The 25,753-nt window shown below is 36.4% G+C and overlaps 1 protein-coding gene across 4 annotated transcripts in view; it reads right to left on the bottom strand.

The window, feature by feature from the left end:
- KLHL5 (kelch like family member 5) overlaps positions 1-25,753 on the bottom strand; it is a 64,764-nt gene that overhangs the window by 3,538 nt on the left and 35,473 nt on the right. For all 4 annotated transcript variants that reach the window (XM_059817385.1, XM_059817386.1, XM_059817387.1 and 1 more), the window contains 8 exons: positions 22,389-22,525; positions 21,747-21,943; positions 13,931-14,143; positions 9,671-9,857; positions 7,303-7,527; positions 6,850-7,012; positions 2,717-2,929; positions 231-402 (listed from right to left, as the gene is read on the bottom strand). In XM_059817385.1, coding sequence (XP_059673368.1) covers positions 231-402; positions 2,717-2,929; positions 6,850-7,012; positions 7,303-7,527; positions 9,671-9,857; positions 13,931-14,143; positions 21,747-21,943; positions 22,389-22,525 — 1,507 coding nt within the window. The remainder of the gene's footprint in view (positions 1-230; positions 403-2,716; positions 2,930-6,849; positions 7,013-7,302; positions 7,528-9,670; positions 9,858-13,930; positions 14,144-21,746; positions 21,944-22,388; positions 22,526-25,753) is intronic.

Below are 25,753 nucleotides of genomic sequence, written 5' to 3'. Positions count from 1 at the left end.
CAGCTATACTCTTGCCAAAGAAAGAAAGGCAGTTTATTAGAAGTTAACAACTGTCTGTTCAAGATAAATCATCTCGAGATGGTAGACAAAGAAAAAAAAAGAGAGAGGCTTACAACAGACTAGTAAGAAAGTGCTTCTTAGAGAAGGATTATTTTAATTCTCCTTGTAAAAAGAGGCACACTTGAAATAACAAGATAAATAGTAGTGTATGGTCTGATCAGAAACTATACCTGTGTCCATTCATTTGTCTGGGGATCATAAGACTCCACTGTATTAAGGTATGTTTGACCATCATATCCTCCAACAGCATACAACTTGTCACCAAGAAGACATACTCCCACTGCATCTCTGCTAATGCTCATAGAGGCCACAGCAGTCCACATATCTGTTTTTGGATCATACCTAAAAGATAATTTGTGTTATGCTCTAAAACTGTTGTCAAAATTCAATAGAAAAAAATATACTGGAATTGACACTCTCAAGGTACTAGGAAACAGGTATTATTAGGACAGCACAGATTTGGGTGTCAAAGGACTTTTTCACTCAAACACTCTCTTTGGAAATGTTTCTTTAGTCATCTGGTATCAGTCAGTACTAGCTACATATCTACTTTGTGCTGTTTTCCATATAGTAGTACATACATATACATACAGCTGCTCTTACTACATTTCTTATTGTATGTCTCAATGTACTACTGCAGAGACAGTTCTGCTGCTATAATGTAGTAGAACAAGTGCTTGCTCTAAGTGATAACTACTACATGTCAAAGCACAGGCTGTTAAAGTTGAGTGTGGTACGGAAGAGAGTTACTTGCTGTGAAAAGATCACCATTTTCCAAAAAAAAAAAAACCCTAACCCAAAAAAAACCCCCAAAACAACCCACCCCAAAAAAACAGTTTGAGAAAGTTCTGGTAGAAATGTAAAACTGTTAAGAGATGGTTTAATGAAAAACATTAAATATGATTCTAGAATAATATCAACATTCTTTACAAGTCAAACTGAGAACTACATAGGAGAGTTCATGCTGTTCTGATGTCAAGGAACATATTTTAACCGGACTGAAAGAGACAATGCTAAGATTACAGATGCTTACAGCAGAACTGATGTAATCACAGAGCTCTGAAGCACGTTAAAGAAATATACAAAGAAAGTACTTATTTGGCTAAGAGACCATCCTAAGATCACACTTGCTAAAAGCAGGTTTGGAAGATACTAGTCTTAATTTGTTTGCATGAAGAGCATAGATATAATGAGCTCTAACAATTTTATCTGCAGTTTCCTGGTCCAAGTAGTACAGAAATGCATGCAAGCATAATCATAACATGAAAATACTGCCTGAAGCACATGCTGCAAATAGAAGTATAATGTGGTGAAAGAGGGTGATTAGTGAGCTATATATAGAATTTACTTTTCAATTTAAGTTATTTTATAATTAATTTATAAACCAATGTATGTATCTGGGGAAAGGGACTTTTATTGCAAAATACAGTGGTAAACAAATACTCAGCTTAGTGTGGTTTTATGAAACTGGTAATTTTTTAAAGGAACTGTTTCCGTGAAGTGGATGGTCCTCAATTTCACCTCACTTAAAGAGTGAGGACAAAATACATTACAAAATTATTCCTACTATTGAAGTCATGTGTTATGTAACTTTGTTTCAGAGAATATTGATGCAGAAAAATACATGGACCAATTGGTTTCTCTTGGGCTTCTAATTATTTGTATTCCTCTAATAATTTGGTATTTGCTAAGATGTAGCTTCTTATCTGCAAACCCTTCTGGGGTCTTTTTAGTGCAACTTCCATATGTTAAGTGGTATGGGCCAGACTATGTATTTTGAGGTCTATTAGGACACTGAAAATTTGAAAACTGCAGCTCTGTTTTGTGGAGTTTTTTTGTTGTTTTGGGGTTTTTGTGTTTTTTTTTTTTTTCTTTTTCTTGGTAGAGGGTGAATCACATCTCCCAGCATAAAGTAATTTAGTAAAAGGAGAGGACAGGTGATGAAGAATCATTGTTAAGTGTTGGGAGATAACAGGAAAGAAAAGAAGTTTTACAATTTGGGGGGGGGAGGGTGTGAGGGGGCAGGGAAGAGAATTAAAGCCTATTTCAGAAATATCTGAAATGCCAGCAAAGACTTAATGCAGTGCATTATGAAGTATTTACTGTCATTTTTAATTACTTTACGGATCACACGTGCTTCTGTGATTTGTAATACAGTCACTCATTAATAACTTTATGTAAAGACATACCAACTTTGGAATGACTGAATTACATGCCAGTTTCCCAGTGTCATCAGGGGATACAAGAAAGAATAGGAAATTTAAGGATCCACAAACTCTGACTGTTAACTCCTTTAAAAGTTATAATATGAACTGATACAGACTTTGTGTGAAAGAAGTCCTGTTCCATTTTTAAAAGCATTCAATTCCAAGTTGTTCTCAGTAAGAAATCAAAATTCATTCAACGAGATTGTTAGGAAAAAAAGTTTTCTAGATGAAGTGCATTAGGGAGAATTCACTTTAAATAATCTGTCTTGGCAACTTTTTGAATCATATTATGACTACACAGTATGCTTTTACACGTCAGTTTCCTCTGCTCACGCTAAAAATAACATGACTATTTTATTGGGTTTCTACTTACAGCTCTTGCCATAAATCACTCTATAGACTAGCACTATTAGAATTACTAGCAGGATACGCCTTCATCAGGATATTACCTTTCTACGCAGTCTGACAGCCTGGATGTTAAGTTTGATGCTGGGGCATCATGACCACCTATTGCATACAAGAACCCATTCCAGGTGGTTACACCTACACCACCTCTTCTTTTTGACATCTGAGCACAGAGGGTCCATTTATTTGTATGAGGATCAAAACATTCTACTGACTTAAGACAAGAACTTCCATCTCGACCACCAACTGCAAAAAGCCTACAAAGTAAAGAAAAAAAAAAGTAAAAAAATACTGTCTGAACAAGACAAAGTTTCCAGAGATGTATGAAGGACTTTCAAGTTTATTAAAAAGGGAAGTTTAGAAGGAGACTTTCAACTTTCAATAGAATGTTCGGTTGTGAAAACTCAGATAAGATTTTGCTCCAATCTTTTCCTATTGTCGTAATCAATGCATAATAACAATAATTTACAGAAAATTATTATCTATAACACAGCATTTATGTTCTAACCTATGCATATAGCTAACATTTTCAAAATTACTTATGTGACTTGACAGACAAAGGCCCATTTCTAGCAGGGTCAGAGGGCCAATTCAGTAGTGGACCTGTGCATGCTACAACTCTGCCCTGCCTCATCTTAGGCATTCAAGTATTTTTCTGGACCTGGGCTTTAGTTTATGAGTGACAGCGCTACGTTAAGTCCTTCACACCCACTAGGTGGCCTAGTTTGCTCAGTTCTAACAAAAAGGTCTCTAGCATTTGATACTAACAAAGGATTTCAACTTTTTGGAAAGGCTAGAAGATTGGTGTTAGGAGCACTCCATCACTGATGAATCTTTAAAACTAATCAAATAATCAAACCTGGTAAAGAGTTTATGCACAGAGTTTATGAGCAATCTATGCTTAGAAGCAGAATTATTTGGAAAGGTAGGAACTCAGAAGGCATTCTAAAAAGGAAGCAATGCATCAGAAATTAAGTCCAGTTTGAGAGATCACCTGAAATATCATTAAGTCCTTTCATAGCCTAAGGTGCATTATAGTATGGTTAAATAATCAAATAAACATTAGACACTGTATATGATGATAGTGTGAACAATTTACAACAGTTACTATGAAGCACTATTCAAGATGTCCTCAGTTTGGGAAACACCATTGATTGTTTTTTTTAAAATATACTGACCAACAAACTTAAATACAAACATCTTGTAAATATGGTTGACCTAGTAGTTCTCAGTAATAATTTTAAAACCCTTTAAAAAAATACATTTCCATGGAAGTTCCCATGTTTAATAACACAACTTGTTTAAGGTAAGGAATGTACTGGAGGATATTGAAAAATCCTGTTGCAGTTCAAAAAAGTTCATGAGTGAAAAATCAATCCTTTATGGAACACAGCATTGAAATGAAGCCCCCCACCTTACCTCCCCCCAAAACATGACAGAGTTTTCATCACTTATGCAGTGATTTCACATTTCAGAGATGGAGAAAGACACATTAATTTCTCTATGTGAAGGTTTTGAGCAAATAATCTGAAATATATCAAGTTACAGAGAGATATTACTAGAAAGTGCAGAAGTTAGTGCTCCCTCAGCAGAAATGCTGCATGCACTTTTAAGCTTTTTAGTTATAGGAAACAACACTAGATGCCTACATTAAGAGTCTAGGTAATGTTCTATAATAATAGAGAAATGAGAGGCTCTAATTTTGGTGCTTTTCACCACAGCTGGGACCCTCTGCTGAATACATAGGAAGCTTCAGACCTAACTGAGGCATCTGAGACTGCAGTTCCAAGGCAGCCCAAGACACTCTGCTTGCTGGTTGTTCAAGTTCTCCCCTCCTTCCTGCACCCACTGAGCATTTCCACTCATTCCTGGACTTGTTCCAGATCTCACAGGACCCTTTGTAGGTGCACTTCAGCTGTACTAATTTAGCAGGAGACTAACCTCTAACCTTCCAAAAAAAAAAAAAAAGCACGTGAAAAGCTTTTTGCTGACTTATAATATTCAAACAGCTTAAGGGAGATGCGTCGGATAGTACATAATTAGGAAGTGAAAATTTGTGGTCAAGAGAGTGTAAATATTCTGCCACAAGCACAACACTACTCAGCAAATCAGGTTAGCTTTGTCTGCTATAGTATTCCTGTAGCCATCCTAGCAAAATGTGGTTTGGATAAGCCCACAAGGCTGGCGGAAAACTGGAAGGACTACTGGGCTTAAAGGGCTGTGATCAGCACTATGAAGTCAAGCTGGCAGGTGGTTACTAGTGGTGTTCCTCCCAGGCAGATACTGTGGCTGATACTGCTCAATATCTTCATAAATTATCTGAAAGATGTAACGGAAATTAGCCTTAGCAAGTTTACTGATAATATCAAATTAAGGGGAGCTGCTGATATGCTGGAAGGCTTGGTTACTATTCAGAGAGACCAAGACAGGCTGGAAAAATGGTCTGACTGTAGTCTCATGAAGTTCAGCAAAGGAAAACGCACAGTCCTGTACCTGGGATGTCATATTCCCACGCAATAGTACAGGCTGGGAGCTGACAGGAGAGGAGACAGCTTAGCAAAAACACACTTGGAAGACCGGGCAGTCAAGTCAGCAGTATGGCCTTGAAGTAGTGACAGCTGATCCCCTTTATTCAGTACACATAAGACTGCTTCTGGATACTGTGCCCAGCTTTGGGCTCTCAGTACAAGAAAGATCTTGCCATGCTGGAGCAGGTCCAGCTGATGGTCACTAAGATGATAAGGCAGTTAGAACACATGACGTATGAGGAGAGGCTGAGAGAGCTGCCTTTGTGTAGTCTTAAGAATTCTTGAGACAGCTAAGGAGGCATCTTACTGCTGTCTTTAACCACCTAATGGGAGATTATATAGAAGACAGATCATTCTCAGAGGTATGCAGTGAAAGGAGGAAGACCAAGAGACAAGTTCAAACATGGGAAATTTCAATTGGGTATTAGAAGAAAAGTGTTCAGTACAATGGTGGTCAAACATTGGAACAGGTTGCCCAGAGGGGCTGTTGAATCTCTATCCTTGGAGATATTCAAAACTCAGATATGGCCTGAGCTACCTCAGTTAACTTTGAAACTAGATCCAACTTTAAGGTTGGCCCTGCCTTGAGCTGGTGTTGAATCAGATGACTCCAGAGGTCCCTTCCAATCCAAATTGTTCTACGATTCTGTGATTCCAACTGATCTTTATTTTCATAACAGTGTGACTGAAGTACCACTTGTATTTTGGGATGCTATGGAACAATTACACTTAGTCCAAAGGCAAACAGTGAAAATCACTCAATGTCTAGGAATCATGGCCTACAAATAAAGACTGAAGGAACTGGAGTTATTCAGTCCTGATGACAGAATACTGAGGGGATGTGTGTCTTTAAATACAAAAGGCTGTTGCAAATAGGAAAGAAAAGATGCATATTCCCTTTGGATAGTACAAACAATAATAAATACCTTTTGCTGATTTGTATTAAGACTTGACATTAGGAGAACTTCACAGATGTATTAATAGTTAAGCATATTGCTTCGGGAAGTTTCAGAAACTTTACCACGGGAGGTTAAGAACAAGATGGCTATGAGTATTTTAGATATAACTGATTCAGCTTTGGTGTAGCAGAATGGATTAGGGAACTCCTTGAGGTCACTTCCAGCCATGTCCTGTGACTGCAACATAAAATGACCTAGTTGTCTGAATATGCTTTGTATTAGGAATTACGCATATTTTCACTGAAAAACAGCTTTAGAAATTTCAGATACCACTCCAGAATAGACTAATTCTGCCAGAGCTTACTGTTCTGAGTTAATGCAATATAACATGAGTACTCCTCCATGACTTCGCAGTGATTTTGGAAGAAGATTGTTCAAACTATCACAGTAAGAGGAAATCACTGCAGTCTCAGTGAAAGACAACAATCATTTGCTCCTTTCTGTATTCAGGAGATGGTAACTACTTACTAGCCCATAGAGGTGGTGTCTCATAAGCTGTACTGAGGGGGCACTGTGATGCTGTGGGGAAGCTGGCTTGACCCAATACAGTATATTTTCTGTGAATGAAGAAAGTTGGTTCTTAATGCTATCAACAGGTATCTATCAAGAGAAATTATTAATAGTCATTTAGGATGGCCCTGTAATTACATTAAATTAATGAGATAGAAAATGGAGTTTGCCTTCACATACTTTCCATTTAATATTGCTACACCAACAGTGCTCCTTGGAGTTGACATACTAGCTACAAAGTTCCACTGACGAGCCTGTGGATCCCATCTTTCTACTGTGTTCAGGTAGCTCCAGCCATCATGTCCTCCTACAGCATACATGGGACCTTCCAATACAGCTACTCCTAAAAAACAGATATGAGAAACAATCGCTTCTGGATAAAGAGAAAAACGATCACATTTTCCTACTGACAGTCCAGTGTGCACCACAAAATATTTAAAAACAAATAAAAAGAAATTTCCTTTTGGTAGCCAATGCTGCATATGATCTGAAGGAGAAAAGACATTCAATAAGCAGTTGGCATTAAAAGAAAGTTTTCATCCCCCTAAACTTAATTTCTGAATGTTTTTAGACCAATCCTAAACAGATAACCTTTTAAAAATATACATTCAGCCTTTACAGAACTTTACATACCAAGACCATGACGATGAGTGGACATAGGTGGCATTACACTCCAAGTTTTTGTTCTAGGGTTGTAGCACTCCACAGTGTTCAATGTTTTCAGTCCATCTCTGCCACCAACAACATACAATTTATCATCTAAGACTGCAACTCCAAACTGTAATCTTCGTCCATTCATGTTTGCAACAGGAGTCCACATGTTGGTACGAAGTTCATACTTTTCAATGCTTGTAGCTCCTGAATCACAACATATGCAAGTTATAATCAAAAAAAAAGGTCTGAATTATTGGGATAGTTTTTATTTCAGCAATATGCTCATCCCACAAGACAGCATGACATCCTGCAGCGTGTTCTGAATTCTACGTATTCAAAAAGTATTTTTTGACTTCCTCAGGAATTAACTGCACCATTATAAAAGGAGGACTTTCTCAGTGCTTTTCAAGACAAAAAGCAGGATTTCTAACTAACTGCTTTGCAGAATCAAGCCTTCAGAAATACAAGTGTTAGGAATATAAAACAACCCTTGTGAAATGAAATTATATATTGAAATCAACTGTTTTCAATCACAGAATCATAGAATTGTTTAGGTTGGAAAGGATCTTTAAGATCGTCAAGTTCAACTGTTAACCTAACACTGCTAAGTCCACCACTAAACCACATCTCTAAGCGCCTCATCCACACGTCTTTTAAATACCACCAGGGATGGTGGCTCAACCACCTCCCTGGGCAGCCTGTTCCAGTGCTTGACAACCCTTTCAGTGAAGAAGTTTTTCCTAATACCCAATCTAAACCTCCCCTGGCACAATTTGAGGCCGTTTCGTCTTGTCCTGTCGCTTGTCACTTGGGAGAAGAGACCAACACCCACCTCGCTACAACCTCCTTTCAGGTAACTGTAGAGAGCGATAAGGTCTCCCCTCAGCCTCCTCTTCTCCAGACTGAACAACCCCACTTCCCTCAGCCGCTCCTCACCAGACTTGTGTTCCAGACCCCTCACCAGCTTCGTTGCCCTTCTCTGGACACGCTCCAGCACCTCAATGTCCTTCTTAGAGTGAGGGGCCCAAAACTGAACACAGTTCAGCCTCACCAGCGCCCAGTACAGGGGCACAATCACTTCCCTACTCCTGCTGGCCACACTGTTTCTGATACAGGCCAGGATGCCGTTGGCCTTCTTGGCCACCTGGGCACACTGCTGGCTCATATTCAGACGGCTGTCAATCAACACCCCCAGGTCCTTTTCTTCAGGGCAGCTTTCCAGCCACTCGTCCCCAATCCTGTAGCGTTGCATGGGGTTGTTGTGACCCAAGTGCAGGACCCGGCACTTGGCCTTGTTGAACCTCATACAATTGGCCTTGGCCCATCGATCCAGCCTGTCCAGATCCCTCTGCAGAGCCTTCCTACCCTCAAGCAGATCAACACTCCCACCCAACTGTACTGGGTACCTGGAGAACAACTGGTCTTACTATTAAAGACTGAGGGAAGGAAGCCACTAAGTACCTCAGCCTTTTCCTCATCCTTTGTCACTATGTTTCCCCCTGCATCCAGTAAGGGATGAAGATTCTCCTTAGCCCTCCTTTTGTCACTAATATATTTATAGAAACATTTTTTTATTGTCTTTTACAGCCATTGCCAGGTTAAGTTCTAGTGGGGCAAGTCCAGCTTTCCTGGACTCCTTTGCCCTTCACGACTGCCTCCCAAGGGACTCTGTCTACCAGGCTCCTCAACAGGCCAAAGTCAGCCTTCCGGAAGTCCAAGGCAGCAGTTCTGCTGATCCCCCTCCTTACTTCTCCAAGAACCGAAAACTCGTAATATTAAAAAAAAATCTGAAGCTATGTGACATGAAATGTGCTAACTTCAAAACAAGTGAAAGAAAACACTTTCTCTGCCATATCTTATCTAACTTGCCAGATTCCTTCTAGCTACCATTAAAGAGTATGGAACTGTCTATAAAAAAGAAAATCCAAGTAGCTCTGACAGAACCTTTTAACAATTAGTCAAAAAGCATATTTTTCTGTTTTTTTTAAAGCATGTGCAGATCACCTTTGTGCCCTCTCTGTCATTTTCTTCCTTTTCCAAATTACTTCCCACTCAAGTAAATAAAGATTAGTTTTCACTTAATTCAACATTTCACTACTCAGAAACCAGATATTCCCTTGATAATTTCAAATCAATCATAACTCTAGCTTCCAGAATGTTTACGGTATTATCAAAGCTACATAGGGTTTTTTTGATCCTAAAAAACAGTGTACATTTAAGACGTTTCATGTTCTATACTGCAGAATCTTTGAATTTTAGAATTAACATGTTGTAAAAACATCTATCAAACATTTCTTTTAAAAAGAACCAAAATAGCTCATCAACTAATCATTATATAAGCCAATACCTTTTGTTGCATCCATTCCTCCAACTGCAAACAACACGCCCACTGTAGATTTTCTAGGTTTAGTGCGAGGACTTTGCAACATAGGTCGTCTCTCTGGCAACAGATGGTACTTCATTGCTTCCATAATGAGTTTTTGACATTCAATGTCATCCCTAAAGAGTGCATTATTTTCCATATCTGCCAGAAACTGTGAAAATGAAAGAAAATTAAGCAAGCTGTATTGCTATAAACCACATGAAGAATAAAAACAAGATCACAAGAAAATATTTCATCCAAGGACTTCCACTGCCTGATTTAAAATCTATGTAATTTCAAAATGGTCATATAAAAAAGACTAGGGCAAAGACAAGCTTGTAATAAACAAAACATTCACATTTTAAGCTAAACCATTAAGTAAAAAAAAAAAGGAAGGCCATCTGATCTTAATGGATGATTTAAGCTTAATGGTCCAAAAGAAGAAAACAAAATCTCCTCGTGTTTCAGTGCCACTACAGGTATGTTCAAGGAAATGGAATCAGGCTCCCGGTCTGTAATTCAGTTTAACCTCACGCTATTACTCCCGAATCCACCCAATCCAGAGGTCTGTAAAAGCTGCTTCAGGCACAGGCTGAATATTGTAACATATATTCTATTCCTCACTCTGACAGTGACCCAGATCACAGTATATCACTTAATACAAGCCTTTGTTAAAAATTTTAATATCAAGAATGCAAACTAATTTAACAAGTGTTAAATTTTAAATCTGAGTTAAATAAATTCAAGTTAAATAAAGACTACTAATAAAAGTTATTACATTTAAAGATTCTGGAGTCTTTTGTACTCCATGTTTGTCAGACTGCAGAAAAACTACATTAGTAGGTTGAGTGTCCCAGCTGTAATTATTAGAAGTCTAGACAACTAGCATTTTTCTGAGCTGCAAGACACAGCCTGAGTAACAGAGAAAAAAAGCAAGTGAAGTGCCCCACTGGGACTTGGACAGTTGTCAGAACAATGAGAAAAAGGCAAATGCCTCTGAACTGCCATCACAAAATCCAAACCCTTTATGAATATCAGAAATATAAATCCACAAACCACAATGAGATGTCATCCTTGAGCTGTTGACAGCCAACTGATAACAGGTACAAAATTGCTGTGAAATTAGTAATCAGGAGTACTAAAGGGACTCATTATAAAATAGTTGTGCATAATATGGTGTGTATATCCCTGGCTTAAAGCTGCCTTAGGACTGCAAAGTGGCAAATATGACATCCATGGGTCCAGAAGAGATACAGATAAGTACAGACTGCTAAGCCTGAACATCTCTGTATCAGGCAACTCAACAGAAACTATGACAGAAAACCTAATAAACATACAGAGAGAATAAAAAAACCTTTCAAAGCCCTTCACCAGTGACTTTTCAGAAAACTGAGCCTGACTTTCGCAGTATTTCTCTAATTGGCTAATGTTCTGATTCTATTTAAAATAGCAAATTAAAATGTTCTCATGTAAATTAGCAGAGGGAACTTAATTTTCATTCTTCACTTTCAGTACTTCCCATTGTTTCTTCTCTTGATCCAAAGCACCACTTATCACTTGTATCACTTCACAGGGACACTTTGTGATTATAAAATAGTAAACTAAAAGCCGTCTTTATACTGCCAGCATGCAATGCTATAAAATTGCACACGGTTTAAAAAAAAAAAATAAAAATCAATGAATTAACTACTGTCCTAAATCAGACACTGTCATAGTTGCAGGCATGAAAATTAAGGCTTGTACACAACATGACTAATTCAGACCTCCAATATATTTTTCTGATAGACAAGCAGCATTTAATATTTAAAGCAACACCATGTGTGTATATACGAGTTTTGCAACAACAAGAGGCAATCTACATTTTCTCCGGTTTCTAACCTCCCCAACCTATAAAGAAGTTTTCTCATAGCACAGAGTCTCAATCTCTGAAAGCAACTTCATCTCAGTTAAAAAGAAATGCAATCTAAGATTGTTTTGGTACCCAAAAAACCTGGAGGCTCTTGAAACTAAACCTACTGTACTACAATTTTCTGCAAATATTCTTCACTCAAAGAACTTGGAATGGGCTTACTTAAATGAAAGTCATTTTTTCCCAAGTTTTATTATTTGCGTAGCTCCTTGTACTAACAGCATTTATAACTAAGCAGTTACAAATGATGCGTTAGCATGAAATTATAGTCATTGGAAATCTGATGAAGAGAAAGGAAGTGCAGATACTTAAGTAGTAAGAACTTCTGTTTAAAAGGAAGCTGAACCATCCTGTAACTCAGAAATTGCTTAATCATCTTTTTCATTAATTTATCAGAGATGGAATACTTGCCACCCTACAGCTTAAGAAGCTGACAAATGTTAATGTTTAGCCTTTGTAAGAGCAAAAAGAGACTTACAAATATTTAGGACACTGCTTGCATTAACCAAAGAGATGACAGAATGCTATGTACAAAGACATGCATAAAAACGCAACCAATAAAATTGACACTTGATTATAATTTTTTGCTTCCAGTGCTACAGTTTCACAGTATCTCCCAGGTTTTTTTAAAGTGTGTGAATCTATTGTTCTTTGCATCTCTGCTTGCAACATTGATTTCAGCAAGTTGTTCAATTTTCTAATTTAATTTCTTTCAAATAGCTTTAACCCTTCAACCGTAAAATTGGAAGCCTTTTCATTATGTTATGTTTGCTGCCAGATTGCCTAATGTCATGTGATCATGAAGCAAAACATGATTCTGAAAACGTCAAGACTGTTTTGGGCACTTCAAGCCAGTTTACTCAATGCACTAATTGTTGCCATATTAAAATCACAGCTTTAACACTTTAATTTGTTAAAGAAAGTAATAAATAAAAAGGCAACAGAAAAATATTGTATTAGACATAAAGTATATATTTGAAGACGACATAAATAATTAAAGATAAAATAGTAAGTGAAATATGATACTGGTTTTGTGTTTCATTCTGCTATTTTCCTAACCAGTTACTGAGTGGACATAGTTTGATTTCAGTATGTATTTCTGGGATAAATTCTGTACTTTCAGATTCTAAAGATGTTTCAATTACAGTCAATTAAGTAAAAGGAATACAGCAGTGGTTACTTAGTTATCAATTAATTAAATGCTCAACAAAAGAATGATTTCTGCAGGTCAACTGGCTTACACTGTATTGTTTCTAGTGAATTACAAAGTCAAGGCCATAACTGAGAAATTATTATATATGCAATGGCAGGATTAAGTATGGAAATATTAATACTAAAATGCTTGCTAATGAATCTTACTATCCAGCAAGAGGATACCAGATTAGAGGTAATACACAGAATGTTCATGCATAGTGATAAATCACATAGCCAGTTGAACTCAGTTTTTGTTGTGTTAATGAATTCTACTTATTATTCAGGTTCTAGAAAAATCCTATTTTCTTCATTTAATAAAGATAATTCTCACTAAACAAACTGAAAACTGTAAAGCAAAATCCTTTGACTGTATAGTAAGTGTTAAATATTACTAATGAAGGTCCAGCAAGGAAGGCTAGCACAAGAGAAGAAAGGGGAAAAAATAAAAATTAAACCTAGATTACATGCATGCTGTCAGATAATGAATACAATCCTACACGTGACACTACCAACAGTGATCCTGTTCCTACAGGACTAGGAAAACTGTAATTCACAACTATTTCAACAAACTGAGCTCAAGTATTCCTCAACATTGTGTGTAAATGTCCAAGAAGGAGAAAAAGTATTGATAGGGAAGAACAAAAAGTACCCAAAGATAGTTTATCAAGAGTTAATAGAAGAATAAAACTCCAATTAATTTATTCAAATTGTATTTCCTAAATCTCAAGGATAGCTATAATTATATGAAGGAAATGTAATGATCCAAATAAACTGTGCAAGTTCCATAAAGAAGAAATTTAAAAAGGACATACCTTCTAGTGATAAACATATCCTTGATAAGCATTTTTCTAGGCAACAGAAGTGATTTTTTCCTAGCAGCTCCACCCCTTCTTATGCCCTGACTGGTCTCAGGTTAGGATCAGAACATGCTGCAGTTCACAGACATAAACTATCATGCCGCAGTTCACAGACATAAACTATCATGCCTATATAACATGTTAAGTCCTTACATGCAGCTCTAAGAATCCAAATCATTAAGAATCCTGAAGCTTTTATGATTTGTCACTATCAATGTAACGATGCTGTAGACTTTATGTCCACTGTAACCATGGTATAAACTAGAGAGGAATTGAACAATTTACTTGTGGAGCAAGCAGAGGCAGTCTAATGTAAGCCAGGAGTTTACTGAGATCTTTCTTTCTCTGTTCCAAATCATGTCGAACCCATGTAAGCAGTGCATTCAGTATAGTTTCTTCATTAGGAATATTCATGTCATCACTTGCTAAAAGCTTTGCAATTTCAGTGGCTGGCAATAATTGAAATTCCTGGTTTCTAATTACTTCCATGAAGTTTTCCTGAAAAAGAAAAGTATTTTTAAATACAGGTGACATTGTACTTTGAAGACATTTTATGGAACTCCTACTATATCTTCTCCTCTTTTCCCTCCCTTCACACCATCTCTCAGTTGTGCCAGTAAATATCACTGGAGAACGGACCTGGGAGGAAAAAAAAAAGTAAAATAAAAATGCACTGAGTTATTTTGACCCCTGATCATTTCCCCAACTCAGTCCCACAGACAGATGTGCTGAAACAACTGAGGGTGAAGTGTATGGACAGAAACAAGCAATGGGTTGTGGGGGTTACTATCTTGGCACTGCAAATTGAAGAAATACTTTCTGAAGAATAGTTTAAAAAAAATAAAAGGTGCAGTTCGTTCCTGTTGACAATGCAGAATACAATATAAGATGTTTTGTCAAGCAAAGAGCACAACATGCTACCACTATTGGGCACATCTGTTTTCATTACTGCTAGATTAAACTATGGTGTTAAGTTTTCAGAGGAAATAAAAGAACATTAACAATTTTATTGTTGATTTTAAATAGATTATTTTAAGTTTATTTTATTATTTTGTAGGTTTTATACAGCTGACCTGATTGATCGGGGAGCAAAACATACAAAGAATCCACAATATTGTACACACCTTGCTTTATTAACAATATTTACTTAGATAGGATTCAATTTTCTAACTTTCATTCTGTCATTTCCAGCAACAAATCCTTACTTCAAAACAGGAAAGTCACAATATGTAACATTTCCAACATTGACATCCTGTTACTTCATAATACTAGGACTTGCAGAGTATTCTGTAAGGATTCTCATGAACTTAAATAGCAGAGAAGTATGTAGAAACACAATCAGCTAGTGAACTTACAGTGAGAAACCTGAATGTAACATAAAAGGGTGAGATCATGTCTATCCTCTTTCCCCGTACACCTTTACAAGGCAGCAGAGAGAAAAGTAAAAGCAGGCTATGAATCACAAGATGTTTTGGTAGCTCAAAAACCCAGTTAGCCTCATACTCCAAACTGAAACTAACTTTATGACAATAAAACAGTATTACAATCAACAGTGCCTTTACTGAATTGATTGCTAGATAGCTAGCCAACAGGATGCTGGGTTTGCTCTGCCATCACATGTACCTCCAAAACACCTGGAGGATAAAGTGCATTAGATCCACTGACAGGGAAGTCTAACTGGGCCTAATATCAAAATTAGCCTTACTTAGTACCTTGTTTAATGATTTAAAAAGAAAGAATTGCACACCAATGAAAAAACTCTGGATTAGAAGCACATACATGTTGGAAAAAAAATTAGGATTTTTAGGTCAAAAAAACAAGGAGAAACTTGGGACCAGAAGCAGGACCTGCACTGCAAAACAGGTAGAAATTTAGCATATAAAATGGCAACAAAAACATATAGTACAGTTTGGCATTGCATATGCAAAGGACATCATGACAACAAAGCGAAAAAGGTAACACTTCTTCCTTTTTATTGCTTAGTCTAATAATTTCAAAGCTATAGCTCAGTACTCAAAAAAAATTAAATAATTAAAGAATGCTGAGTAAAGAGGAAAAAACTAACAAGGACTAAACCAGTCCACCTTACATGAAAGCCACACATACATAAGATGGCTACAAGACATCTAAGGGGAAAGATCAAAGTGACTCCACTCCACATGTAACTCTGGAGTTGAAATTAGGAAAAGAAAGTGTTACCTGTGCACATAACTGTATTCCTGGACAGAATTTGGAAAGGAAAATTTTACATTTTATATCTCAAAAGCTTTCCTACTAGAGAGATCCAATTGGCTACACAAAAGTAGTGCTTCCAGATGAAAACTGTAGTAGATGAGAAGGGAGATAGAACTGTCTTTTCCTCTTTGATTATTACAAAATGAAAGTTAAGAAAATGAGCAAATACAGGAATTAAAAACAGTGAAAGGACTATACCAATATTCAGTAGCACTACACATGCACTGTTATTTATTTTACTCTAATATCGAATGCTTGGGAGTAAAATTGAAGCTGAAAAATGATCAAAATTATTTCAGAGTTTAAACATGCAGTTCACAGAAATTCAAATTCCACTGAGTTATTTTTTCCACTGCTTTTTTTTGTTGATTCCTCTGTCCTAGAGATTATGCAAGCTGGAGCTGTGCTTTTATTTTTGCTGAATAAACCGGCAGTGAGCACTGACAAAGATAAAAGCCAACACTTACTACCTTAAACTTTCCATATTGTCTATCCGGATCACAGGAAGAGGGAGGGGAAAGCACCTGCATGGAAAGTTTCCTTTGTCTCTGAAGGTAACAACAAACTGATCTTGCGTAAGTCAGTCAGGGATCCTCTTTGGAAAGCTTTTTTCCAACTGGATTTCATCACTTCAACAGCTGTTGTGTGTAAAAAGCCTGATTTTCCTTCTTGTTGCTTGCAGACAATTGCTTTCTGATGGGAACAAGTTCAACTTCCTCTTGCTCCCACTCTATTTTTAAAGCAGAGACTCCTTTTGAGCACAGTGTCAAAGCATTCCACTGGGAATACAGTCACCCTTTGGCCTATGTCTGGGTTTTTTTATAATCAGAATCTGACAATTCCTCTTCCTCTACAGAGATTCTGAAGACAAAAAGAAGGAGCCAGTGTATCTCCTAGCATTCTTAACCTCCTCATTAGCCTTTTCTTTCCTTCTTCTTATGGGAACTCTCTGTGGAAGAACAGGATATTTCAGAGAACAAACGGTCTGCAGTTTCAGTCCCTTGCTTTCTGATCCTAAAAGTAAAAAAAGTGCTTCCCACCCCCAAAATTAGCTCCTCAAAGAGCTTGGAAACTTTATCAAATGAGTAGCCTGAGTTTTATGTATTAGCTGAAACAGGGACACACAGTCCTCCTGCTCAATGATGTGCGTTGCTCATTCACATCATAACCTTCAATTCACCCTTGAGCAACTGCAGAGTGAGTAATACTGATATTCTTAACCACAGGTCTGCCTTGGACTTGATACAGAGCAAAAAAATATTAGGAGCACATAAAAGATAAGACATCATGATGCTTATTTCTAAATGGTACTTAATCCCCACAGTGGGAATCCACTGAGATAGTTAGTCTCCCTCTACACTGTGTCAGAAGGATTAGAACCTCGGAGAGCATCAGAACACCTGCAGGCTGAGAAGAAAGGTACACCTAGGACGCCCAACAGACAGGTCTAATCACAGGGCTCTGTTTAAACTCTGAACCTCAGCAGCTGAAAAGCGAGAGGTGCTTGACTCACAGGATCTGAATGAGAACAAGCAGGGAATGTAATTTTGTCAGCTGGCTGCTTCAGTCAGCTGGTCAACTGAGGTATGAATTTACTAAGAACTGAGCTATCTGACCTCCTGGGAAACTAGTAATAGTCTGATAGATGTCAGATAGCAGCTACTTCACTTTTCGTCAGCTTTGACTGCTGCATTAAGCGATAAACCAACCTAACACTTTTGGTGTGCCCAGGGTTTGTTTAGAGCACAACTATTGTAGCTTGACTCCTCTCTGCGTAGTTTCTGGGTTCCAAGACAGGCTGCGCAGCATGCAGAAACCTATTTAGTCTTGCCAAGGCAGTACTGATCTATTGTGCTAGGCAGAACTTAGGGAACTTGAAATATCTTGGGTTTTCACAGGTGAAAAGAAGTCAATGAGTATTTTCCAAGTCAGATGATTACTGAGCAGGATATTTTGGACTGCAATCTCAGGTGCAAGAATATAAAGTCCTTGTTTTAGGCATTAACACAATCTTTGGGCCTGTAACTTTGTGGACAAAAAAATACTGAAATTTCTCCCCTTTTCATGCTTCCCCTTACCAAAAGAACAAACTGTCCTGGCTGTTGCAAGAAAAAAAGACAAATTATGCCTCTTTGATTCCTCCTCTCAAATCATAAACTCCATATTGCAATGATTTTTTGTTAACCAACTCCTGCCTTACAGGAGAAAGCAAGAATAGATGTGGGACATTTAGACTTCTGCAAAATTCCTAGATTCTATGCTTGGCCTCAATCTGTTACTCTATCTGTAAGTTTTTCTGCTTATAAACAGCCATTGTCTGTACTCAGAAATCATGCAAACTCCAAAACTAACTTTATCTGAATCTTGTAACATTAGCACTGCTCACTTACTTCTCAAGACTTCTGATTAAAATCAAAATGGCTTTTCACTCTGCTTTAAGCATGGAAAGCTGAGCAACAAAGATTACAAAGCTATCTACACAGGGATTGGCTCAAGCACTATCGCGTATCATGTTTAGAATGTCTGCTTTTTCTTTTTTGGTTGTAACTAAGAAAGTTAAAATCAGGCTACTGAAGAAGCTACTGACACTTAACCTAAGAACACCTCACTACTCAGCACAGATATTTTATTTTCTGGAAATAACACAGGCTAGCTTTTCCTCATCTGAAAGTATTTATTTCCCTTTGGTTTACTTTTTTGTGGAAAAGGAGCTATTGTTGTCATTCAAGGTACGCTATCAACTGTTTCAAACAGACAAGATGACAAAAGGTCTGTTTCTTTTGACTTTGTGAAGATAGCAAGAAAAATGCACAGAAAGCATTTTGTGCTAAAAAGCTTTATGAATTAAAATGAACAGATACACTACTGGCCAGCCTAATAAAATTCCTAAATTTGTAATTGTATGACCCCAATACTATAGATAAACTACAGCAAAAACAGGATAACCTTTGCACAAAAGATACCTTTATCCAGATACATCCCATGATTCTGTCAACTGTATTTTAAAACCCTGATGCATAAAAATCAGAGTGGCTGTTTATATTGCATTAAATTAGCTACTTATCACTTCAGGTTATTTCCTGTTTCACTTTATGCATCCTGAGGATTTTTCAAGCTTTAGTTTGCAATGTCAAAAATTAACCTGTTTTGATGATAACCTTAGAAATTATCCTCCTCTGAAAAAAACAACTTATCAACTGTCAACACAGTAAGCAATAAAGTAATGCAACACTTAGGTCGTTTTAGCATAACACACATCTACTTCTTTAATATGAAGAAATGCAGCATTCAAATCCTTGTTATTAATTCATTTTTTTAATCGCTCTGTATTATGCAATTAAAATCATGCCATAAAATCATGCTAATGCTTTCCAATGATGTTAATGAACATTATTCAGACAGAGCAGGTATATTAACAGAGATAGGCCTACTGGGATAACTTCCTGATTGGCCCTTCACTTTAACCAAATGCTCATTTCATCCGAATTTCTAGTCTTCATGTAAAGAACTACTTTAATGAAGCAGGTAAGATGATTATCAGATTATAGCATGGGTCATAAAAACCTTTAAAACTGAGAAGTTGTTTTAACTGCAGAAAAACAGTTATATGGCAATCTAATTTTTTTTTTTTTTGCCAAAGGAAAAGAAAAACTAATAAAAAATAACGTATATAAATTAAAATCTAATTATTTTATGTTATTCATTACCTTCTACTTCAAGTGCTTTAAGAGAACCAAAATTACATGGAAAAGCCAAAAGTATATACTATAGTCAGTATAATACCCCATTGTTCTATGCTGCCCACTGCAGCATAAAAATAATTGTTGTTAAGAAACAGAATTTCCAGGTACTACAGGTGCGCTTAACCCTTATGCTCTAATACTTCTTAATAGAAAGAGCATCAAGTGGCTAGCACTTACTACTGCTGAACATCTTCTCTTTTCAAACAGCTTTTAAATAAATGAAATTACTTGGGGATTTATTTTAATTGAAGATTCAATTGGACTATACATTTCTATGCAGTTTCCATAGCTACAGTAATTTCACACTAAAGAAGCTGCTTCTCTATTACTCATTATTACTAAAATTCAATTTCGTGTCTCTGTTGGAATTGAACAACATTAAAAGAGGCCTTGGGAAGAATCCATCTCGCACAACTGATTAGTTTTGAAAATGGCTTTTTAAAATCCACCTAATTTAAATTTCATCCACGTTGAAGCCTTAAAAGCAACAATTTTGCCACTGAAGTAAACAACGGCCAAAATACAACTATTTTCCTGTGATCTGAACAAAAGAAAGATAGGTGCTGTAAAAGAATGGCTTTTAGAAAGTTCACAGCCCCTTTCCGCCACAAGTCATGAATCGCCAGTCAAAATAGTAAGACTATAATCCCTAACATTCATCTTTAAAGATGCATTAGTCTAACATTTATTACCGTTCTGATCTTGGCAGTCCACTTATAAGGGACATGACAATAGCACAGACCAAAATATACGCTTATTCTGAAAAAGAACCAATAGGTCAGAGGAGGGAGGTTCTCTTTTTACATACTTTTTGTATTGTTGTCTCACTCAACATTAATTCTAGTATTCCTCAAAGGTATAAGCCACATTTATCTTTACTGTTCCATCTGATTGTCTACTTAATTGCAGTCTCCTTATTTTTGTTTGAGCAATAATGAAGATCAAGAATAGAAACATGTAAGTTACAACCTGCACACTATTTATTGACCTGTTTTGGTAAATTTCAGTGTGTACATGATTTTAAATACAGAGATCCACTCACTGAGGAAGAACATAGAATCATATATAAAAAAAAAGAGCTATTTTAAACTGTTATACATACTAAACTAAGTTATTTTAAGCCAAGAAGACATAAAAAAAAAAAATAAAGAAGTTTTTAAACCATCAAAAACTAAGGCAGCAAGAGGAAAAGCCATGATTTCTAATACTAATTACAAGACAGAAATTACACCTCTTGGATCTAAGCCAATAGCTTAATGGCAATGCAATGCCATGCCACACAAGCAAATTAAGTACTATCCTCATACCCACTTCCCTTATGCAGTATCTACATGCCCTCATTAAAGTCCCAAGAGCTTACATAGGCTAAATTTCATCAAGGACAGAGAAAAATGCCTCACAAAACTGCAAAGAACAGATGAACTGACTTGCCTTAGAGATAATTCTCCTGCCGCCTTCTGCTGATAACATTACTAAAATATGCTCGTGAGAAGGAAAAGAAGAACATTTTACATGAAAATAAAAGGATGACTGTTAAGAAGGTGAAGTTTAATTACGTTGGCAGTCTTTCTATAAATTAACTCTTAAAATATCATTGGCAAATTTGTATTTAGTCACATATTGCCTAGCCTAAGATTAAATTGTTTGATGCCACCCTGACATCCCATTACTAAGAAACTAAGGATAATGCAGAATCTATATTGATGAATGCCCACATTCATACCCCAAGTATAACTTCGAACCTGATTACTCCAGCTCATTACAGAACAACAATTCTACAGTTTAATTTAGTAATGTGTTATTTTGGACTAGATGATGGCAGCTTGCCCACTGTTAAGTCTGTAGTTTTTGACTGACAGAAATAAGAACAAGCTCTTGAATGATTTTATTAAATGCATATCACACAATCTCATTACCGTTACAGGGAACCATTAATGCTTGCTTATTTCTTTCCAACGCTAAACCAGCAATTTAATAGTTATTTTGTCATTTCTCATCATGGGTATTCTTGCTTGGAAAATGATCAAGGCTTTCTGGGGGAAAAACTTTAGTATTTTATTCAAGAAAACATTCTGTATTTTCCTTACTAAATAAAGCAGATGATACTTAAAATAACAACATACCATTGTGTAATTGTGAGCCACCTTGTGCAAGTCAGTGCAACCCTGCGCATCAGCGAAAGATCGGATTCCAAGGCAATTGGACGGGTGAAGCTGCTTCATTAGGAATTTGCAGCATGCTTCTACAACCTGAGAGAGCTGAAGAAGGCAAGCTGTAGACAACAGGCACTCAATGTTATCTTCTTTTAATTCAAGGCGACCTAGTAACATTAAAAAGGACATCACATTAGTTTGCTCTTAGCATTTGTTAAATTCCCTAAAACTCAGAGGCAACAGAATTATTATAAGACAGAATATAAGTCTTAGCAAACATCACCCTCAGCAATAGATAACCAGCTTTTCAAAATTAGTACCTATAATTATGTAAGGAAAGGGAATCCTAATAAGATTACTTTTTTTTGTGAGTCACGATACATTTGAAATATTCACATAATTTGTTAACTAACTGAATATAGTATTACCAGAGAAACTATACCCTACCAGCTTGCCTCAGGTAAAGGCAATGATGATTTCTTTTTATTTATTTATAAGGAATTAAATAATGTGAATAATAATTTCTAAAGAGCATCTGAAATCATGTAATGGAATATAATGCTCACTGGAGGACAATTCATTAGATGAAATTCCCATTTTCATTCTAATTACCTGTATATGCATATTGAACCAGAGACCACAATGCATTTGGCTCCACACCTTCCATCTTGATTTCTTCCTGTCTTGCTTCCCTTACGTCATTAGTGAACATTGCCGCAAAGTAGTCCGAAACAGAGGACAGAACCAATCTGAGTCCATCGTGCAGGAGAAAAGGAAAGCCACAAAGAGTAAAAGAAAAAAAAAACCCAAAACCTTAGTCAACCTGATGTTTGTTAATTTATGATTCATTACTTTGCCCTTTGAAGAAACACTGTACTGAGAAAAACATTTTAAAATTGACAAACTGCTCCATGCTCTAGTTCCCCTCTATGAATAATGAAGTACTATTACTGAATCTACATTTGCTGCTGAAGTAAATGAATTACCCTTTCAAAGCTCAATGACTTTTAATAGCCAACACAGAAACAACCTACAAAAAACACATAAATTGGAAATGGAATGTACATTATAAAAATAATAAAAAAATTGAATTGACTTCCATATATATGATGTCAGTTACTTTTTTAAACGTGAAAGAATGACTTACTAGTCCTTTTCAAAGTGATTTAAAATGCTTTTACTCTTGGTGCACATATATGCATTCATTTACTAACACTGATAACAGAACTAGGCACAGTAAACATGGAGATGGCACAGACAGTAATCTCTTTTGTGGGTACGTATTCAGCCTTTTGTTAACAATTCTGAGTATTTTAAGATACTGAGTAAGTAAACATGTTAGTGCACTACAGACATTTCTTTGGATTACTGAGAGTAAAACACTGAGTACATATAACAATGCCACTCCACAAAATGTGCAAGAATTTTGATGTCTCAGTATGTGTTCACAGGACCAGGGTGGAAGAGAAAGGAAATCATGTGGAGCAGGAATAGTCAACCCATAGTTCTGTTGTATGAAACCTGCCATAACTATTCATGAGGTCTGCTGGAATCTTCCCTAAGAGACCTCTAGGAACAGCCTTGTGGTTTGGATCAATTTTTGTGCTGCAGCAGTTCACAGTTGCCTTGCTCACGGGGAATTCAAGTATAAATACACTTGCATATGTACTGAGCTATACAAACAGCAAGCCCAAGAATCAAGCCTACTGCAAATACACTACACAGTCCATCCATGTATGTTTAAATGAATCTAATACTTCATGAAATGTCAGTTTATTCTGCACTGAATCATTATATTGGCTTGTTAAGATGACAGAGGTCAGGAACCACAAAACAGAGTAAAATTAATCAAAAAGGTGAACACCAGTGCTTAGGAGTAAGTCTAAACATGTATTAACGGGGAGGATTTGCAGGTACATACACAAAGTCATGAACTACAAAGAACTGTCTCTTAGTTAATTAACTGCAAAGTAGTAAATTGTTGACTAATTTCAACTACTTTTTTCTTGTGATCTTCTGACCATTGACCATTTGGTCAGGCCTACAGTAAGGTAATCCTTTTTTTTCTAGTTGCTGAGGCAACAGAGTTGGGTTAAGAGCATACGGGTTAAGAGCATACGGGGAAAAGATTAATTTTATTTTAACATCTTGTATGATTGAAGTGAAGTTTTGTAATGAGAAATAAAGTTCTATTCTTTTAAAGAACATATTGTTATTGAAATATGAGATTTATTCTGTGGCTGACTTGCTGAGAAAAATTAGCACATTCTGCCAAGTTAGCACCTAGGCATCAATTCTAGGCATTTTAATCTCAGGTTTAATGACACCTGCAGTTCAATGAAAATACTGCCTCCTAGAGATCTGTAAAGTTTAGTGAAATTAGAGAGTATATTCATGTAAGCATCAAGGGAAAGTTTCTGCAACTGCTTTTGATGCTAGAATCAGATGACAAGATCAGATTTGTATGTACAAAATAGGGGTTCTCATTGGAAGGGAAAGTGTGTAGATGGACAGATTTGAATAACCCAAGTTATTCAAATTATTGGACCTCTGCAGGTCCAATTCAGAATTAAAAAAAAAAAAAGCAAAACAAACAACTTAAAATACTCACCTCTGGCAATACTGACCTGAATTCCTACACAGAATAGAGCTTGAAAAAGAAAGGTCTCTGATGGGAAACAGAACCTAAAACCTCATCTTAACACAGTTTTGGGGTTGGGTGTTTTTTTTTTTTTCTTTTTTCCTTCCCCCAGCAGTGCAACTGGTTTAGTTAGCTGCACTTTTATTTAGAATTAGCAACAACTGTTGAAGAAATGCTAAATAACCCGAGGCTCTAGACAAACACCTTCTACCAGCTGTTTGATATCAGCAAATTTCTCCCTGTAATTTCTAGTCTCGAAGTCCTCCGAAAGAAATTATTAGAAATTTAAAATGCAATCTATTTACTATTTTTGCAAACTTTGTGTTCGGATTCATGAGAAGGTATACATGCTTCACAGTGTTAAGTGCTTTCCAGAGAGTGACTTGCATATGCCAGAACAGGATGTGCAGCCCAGGAGTAGATTAATACAAGTAATATGCCAAAGCATAAATTATACTGATAAAGATTTTGTAATAATTTTAGCCAAGAAGCATGTTCACAATGAAAAGCCTTAGAACAGGTATCCACGCTTTTCTCTTAATTCAACTAATTTAGAAAAAAAGTTCTCTCAAAGAAAGAAAGAGGATTAAAAGAAACAGTGGGAATGCATCAAGGTGACACTGAGCTAGCATAAAAGAAAACAAAGGCAGACTTTCAGCCAACTGGCCTTTTCTTACCCTGTGTTTTTCCCACTAGTCAATAAAAATCAATTACTACTTTCCTCATACCATTTGACACCCACTTGTTCATTGATCTTTTAACCTCATAGCTAGTAACTGATTTTGCTTTCAACATTTTTTTTGGAATGTCTGAAATTAAACTGCATTCCTACACAGAGATTATACAACGTGAAGCAGCTAATACCTTCATATCACTGAAGAATCCACTGAAGACCTTCTCCATCCATATTTGACCTTTTTGCTAAAAAAGCTCTAAAAGAGCTAAGTGATAAGTATGATTTTTCAAATGAAAATCTGTGCAATGACTATAAAAACTACACTTTTATTCACAATCTCCTTGTTAAATAGAGCCATCACGGCTCTGTTAGTATTTAACATAATCTCTTTGTGCTATTTATTAATCATTAAAATTAACATATTCATCCATATCACAAGTTCACTGGGAACTACTGTTGCCACAAAACACTGCCTTTCCTCAATTTAGAAACTGAAGAAAGCTATGTTTTTTGTATTCTGAGTTTGAAGACTTTTATCCTCTGAGTGTAATATTTCTTTCATAATTGGCTCAACTAAAATGCCTATAAAATCAGTATATATTGACATTAGAGATGCCTCTTAACAATACAAAAAAGAAAATCAAGAAAAAGCCTTAATAC

This window comes from Gavia stellata, chromosome 5 (genome assembly GCF_030936135.1).
Source record: "Gavia stellata isolate bGavSte3 chromosome 5, bGavSte3.hap2, whole genome shotgun sequence".
In the NCBI taxonomy this organism is placed as follows: domain Eukaryota; kingdom Metazoa; phylum Chordata; class Aves; order Gaviiformes; family Gaviidae; genus Gavia; species Gavia stellata.
This window is presented reverse-complemented; position numbering and strand designations above follow the sequence as displayed.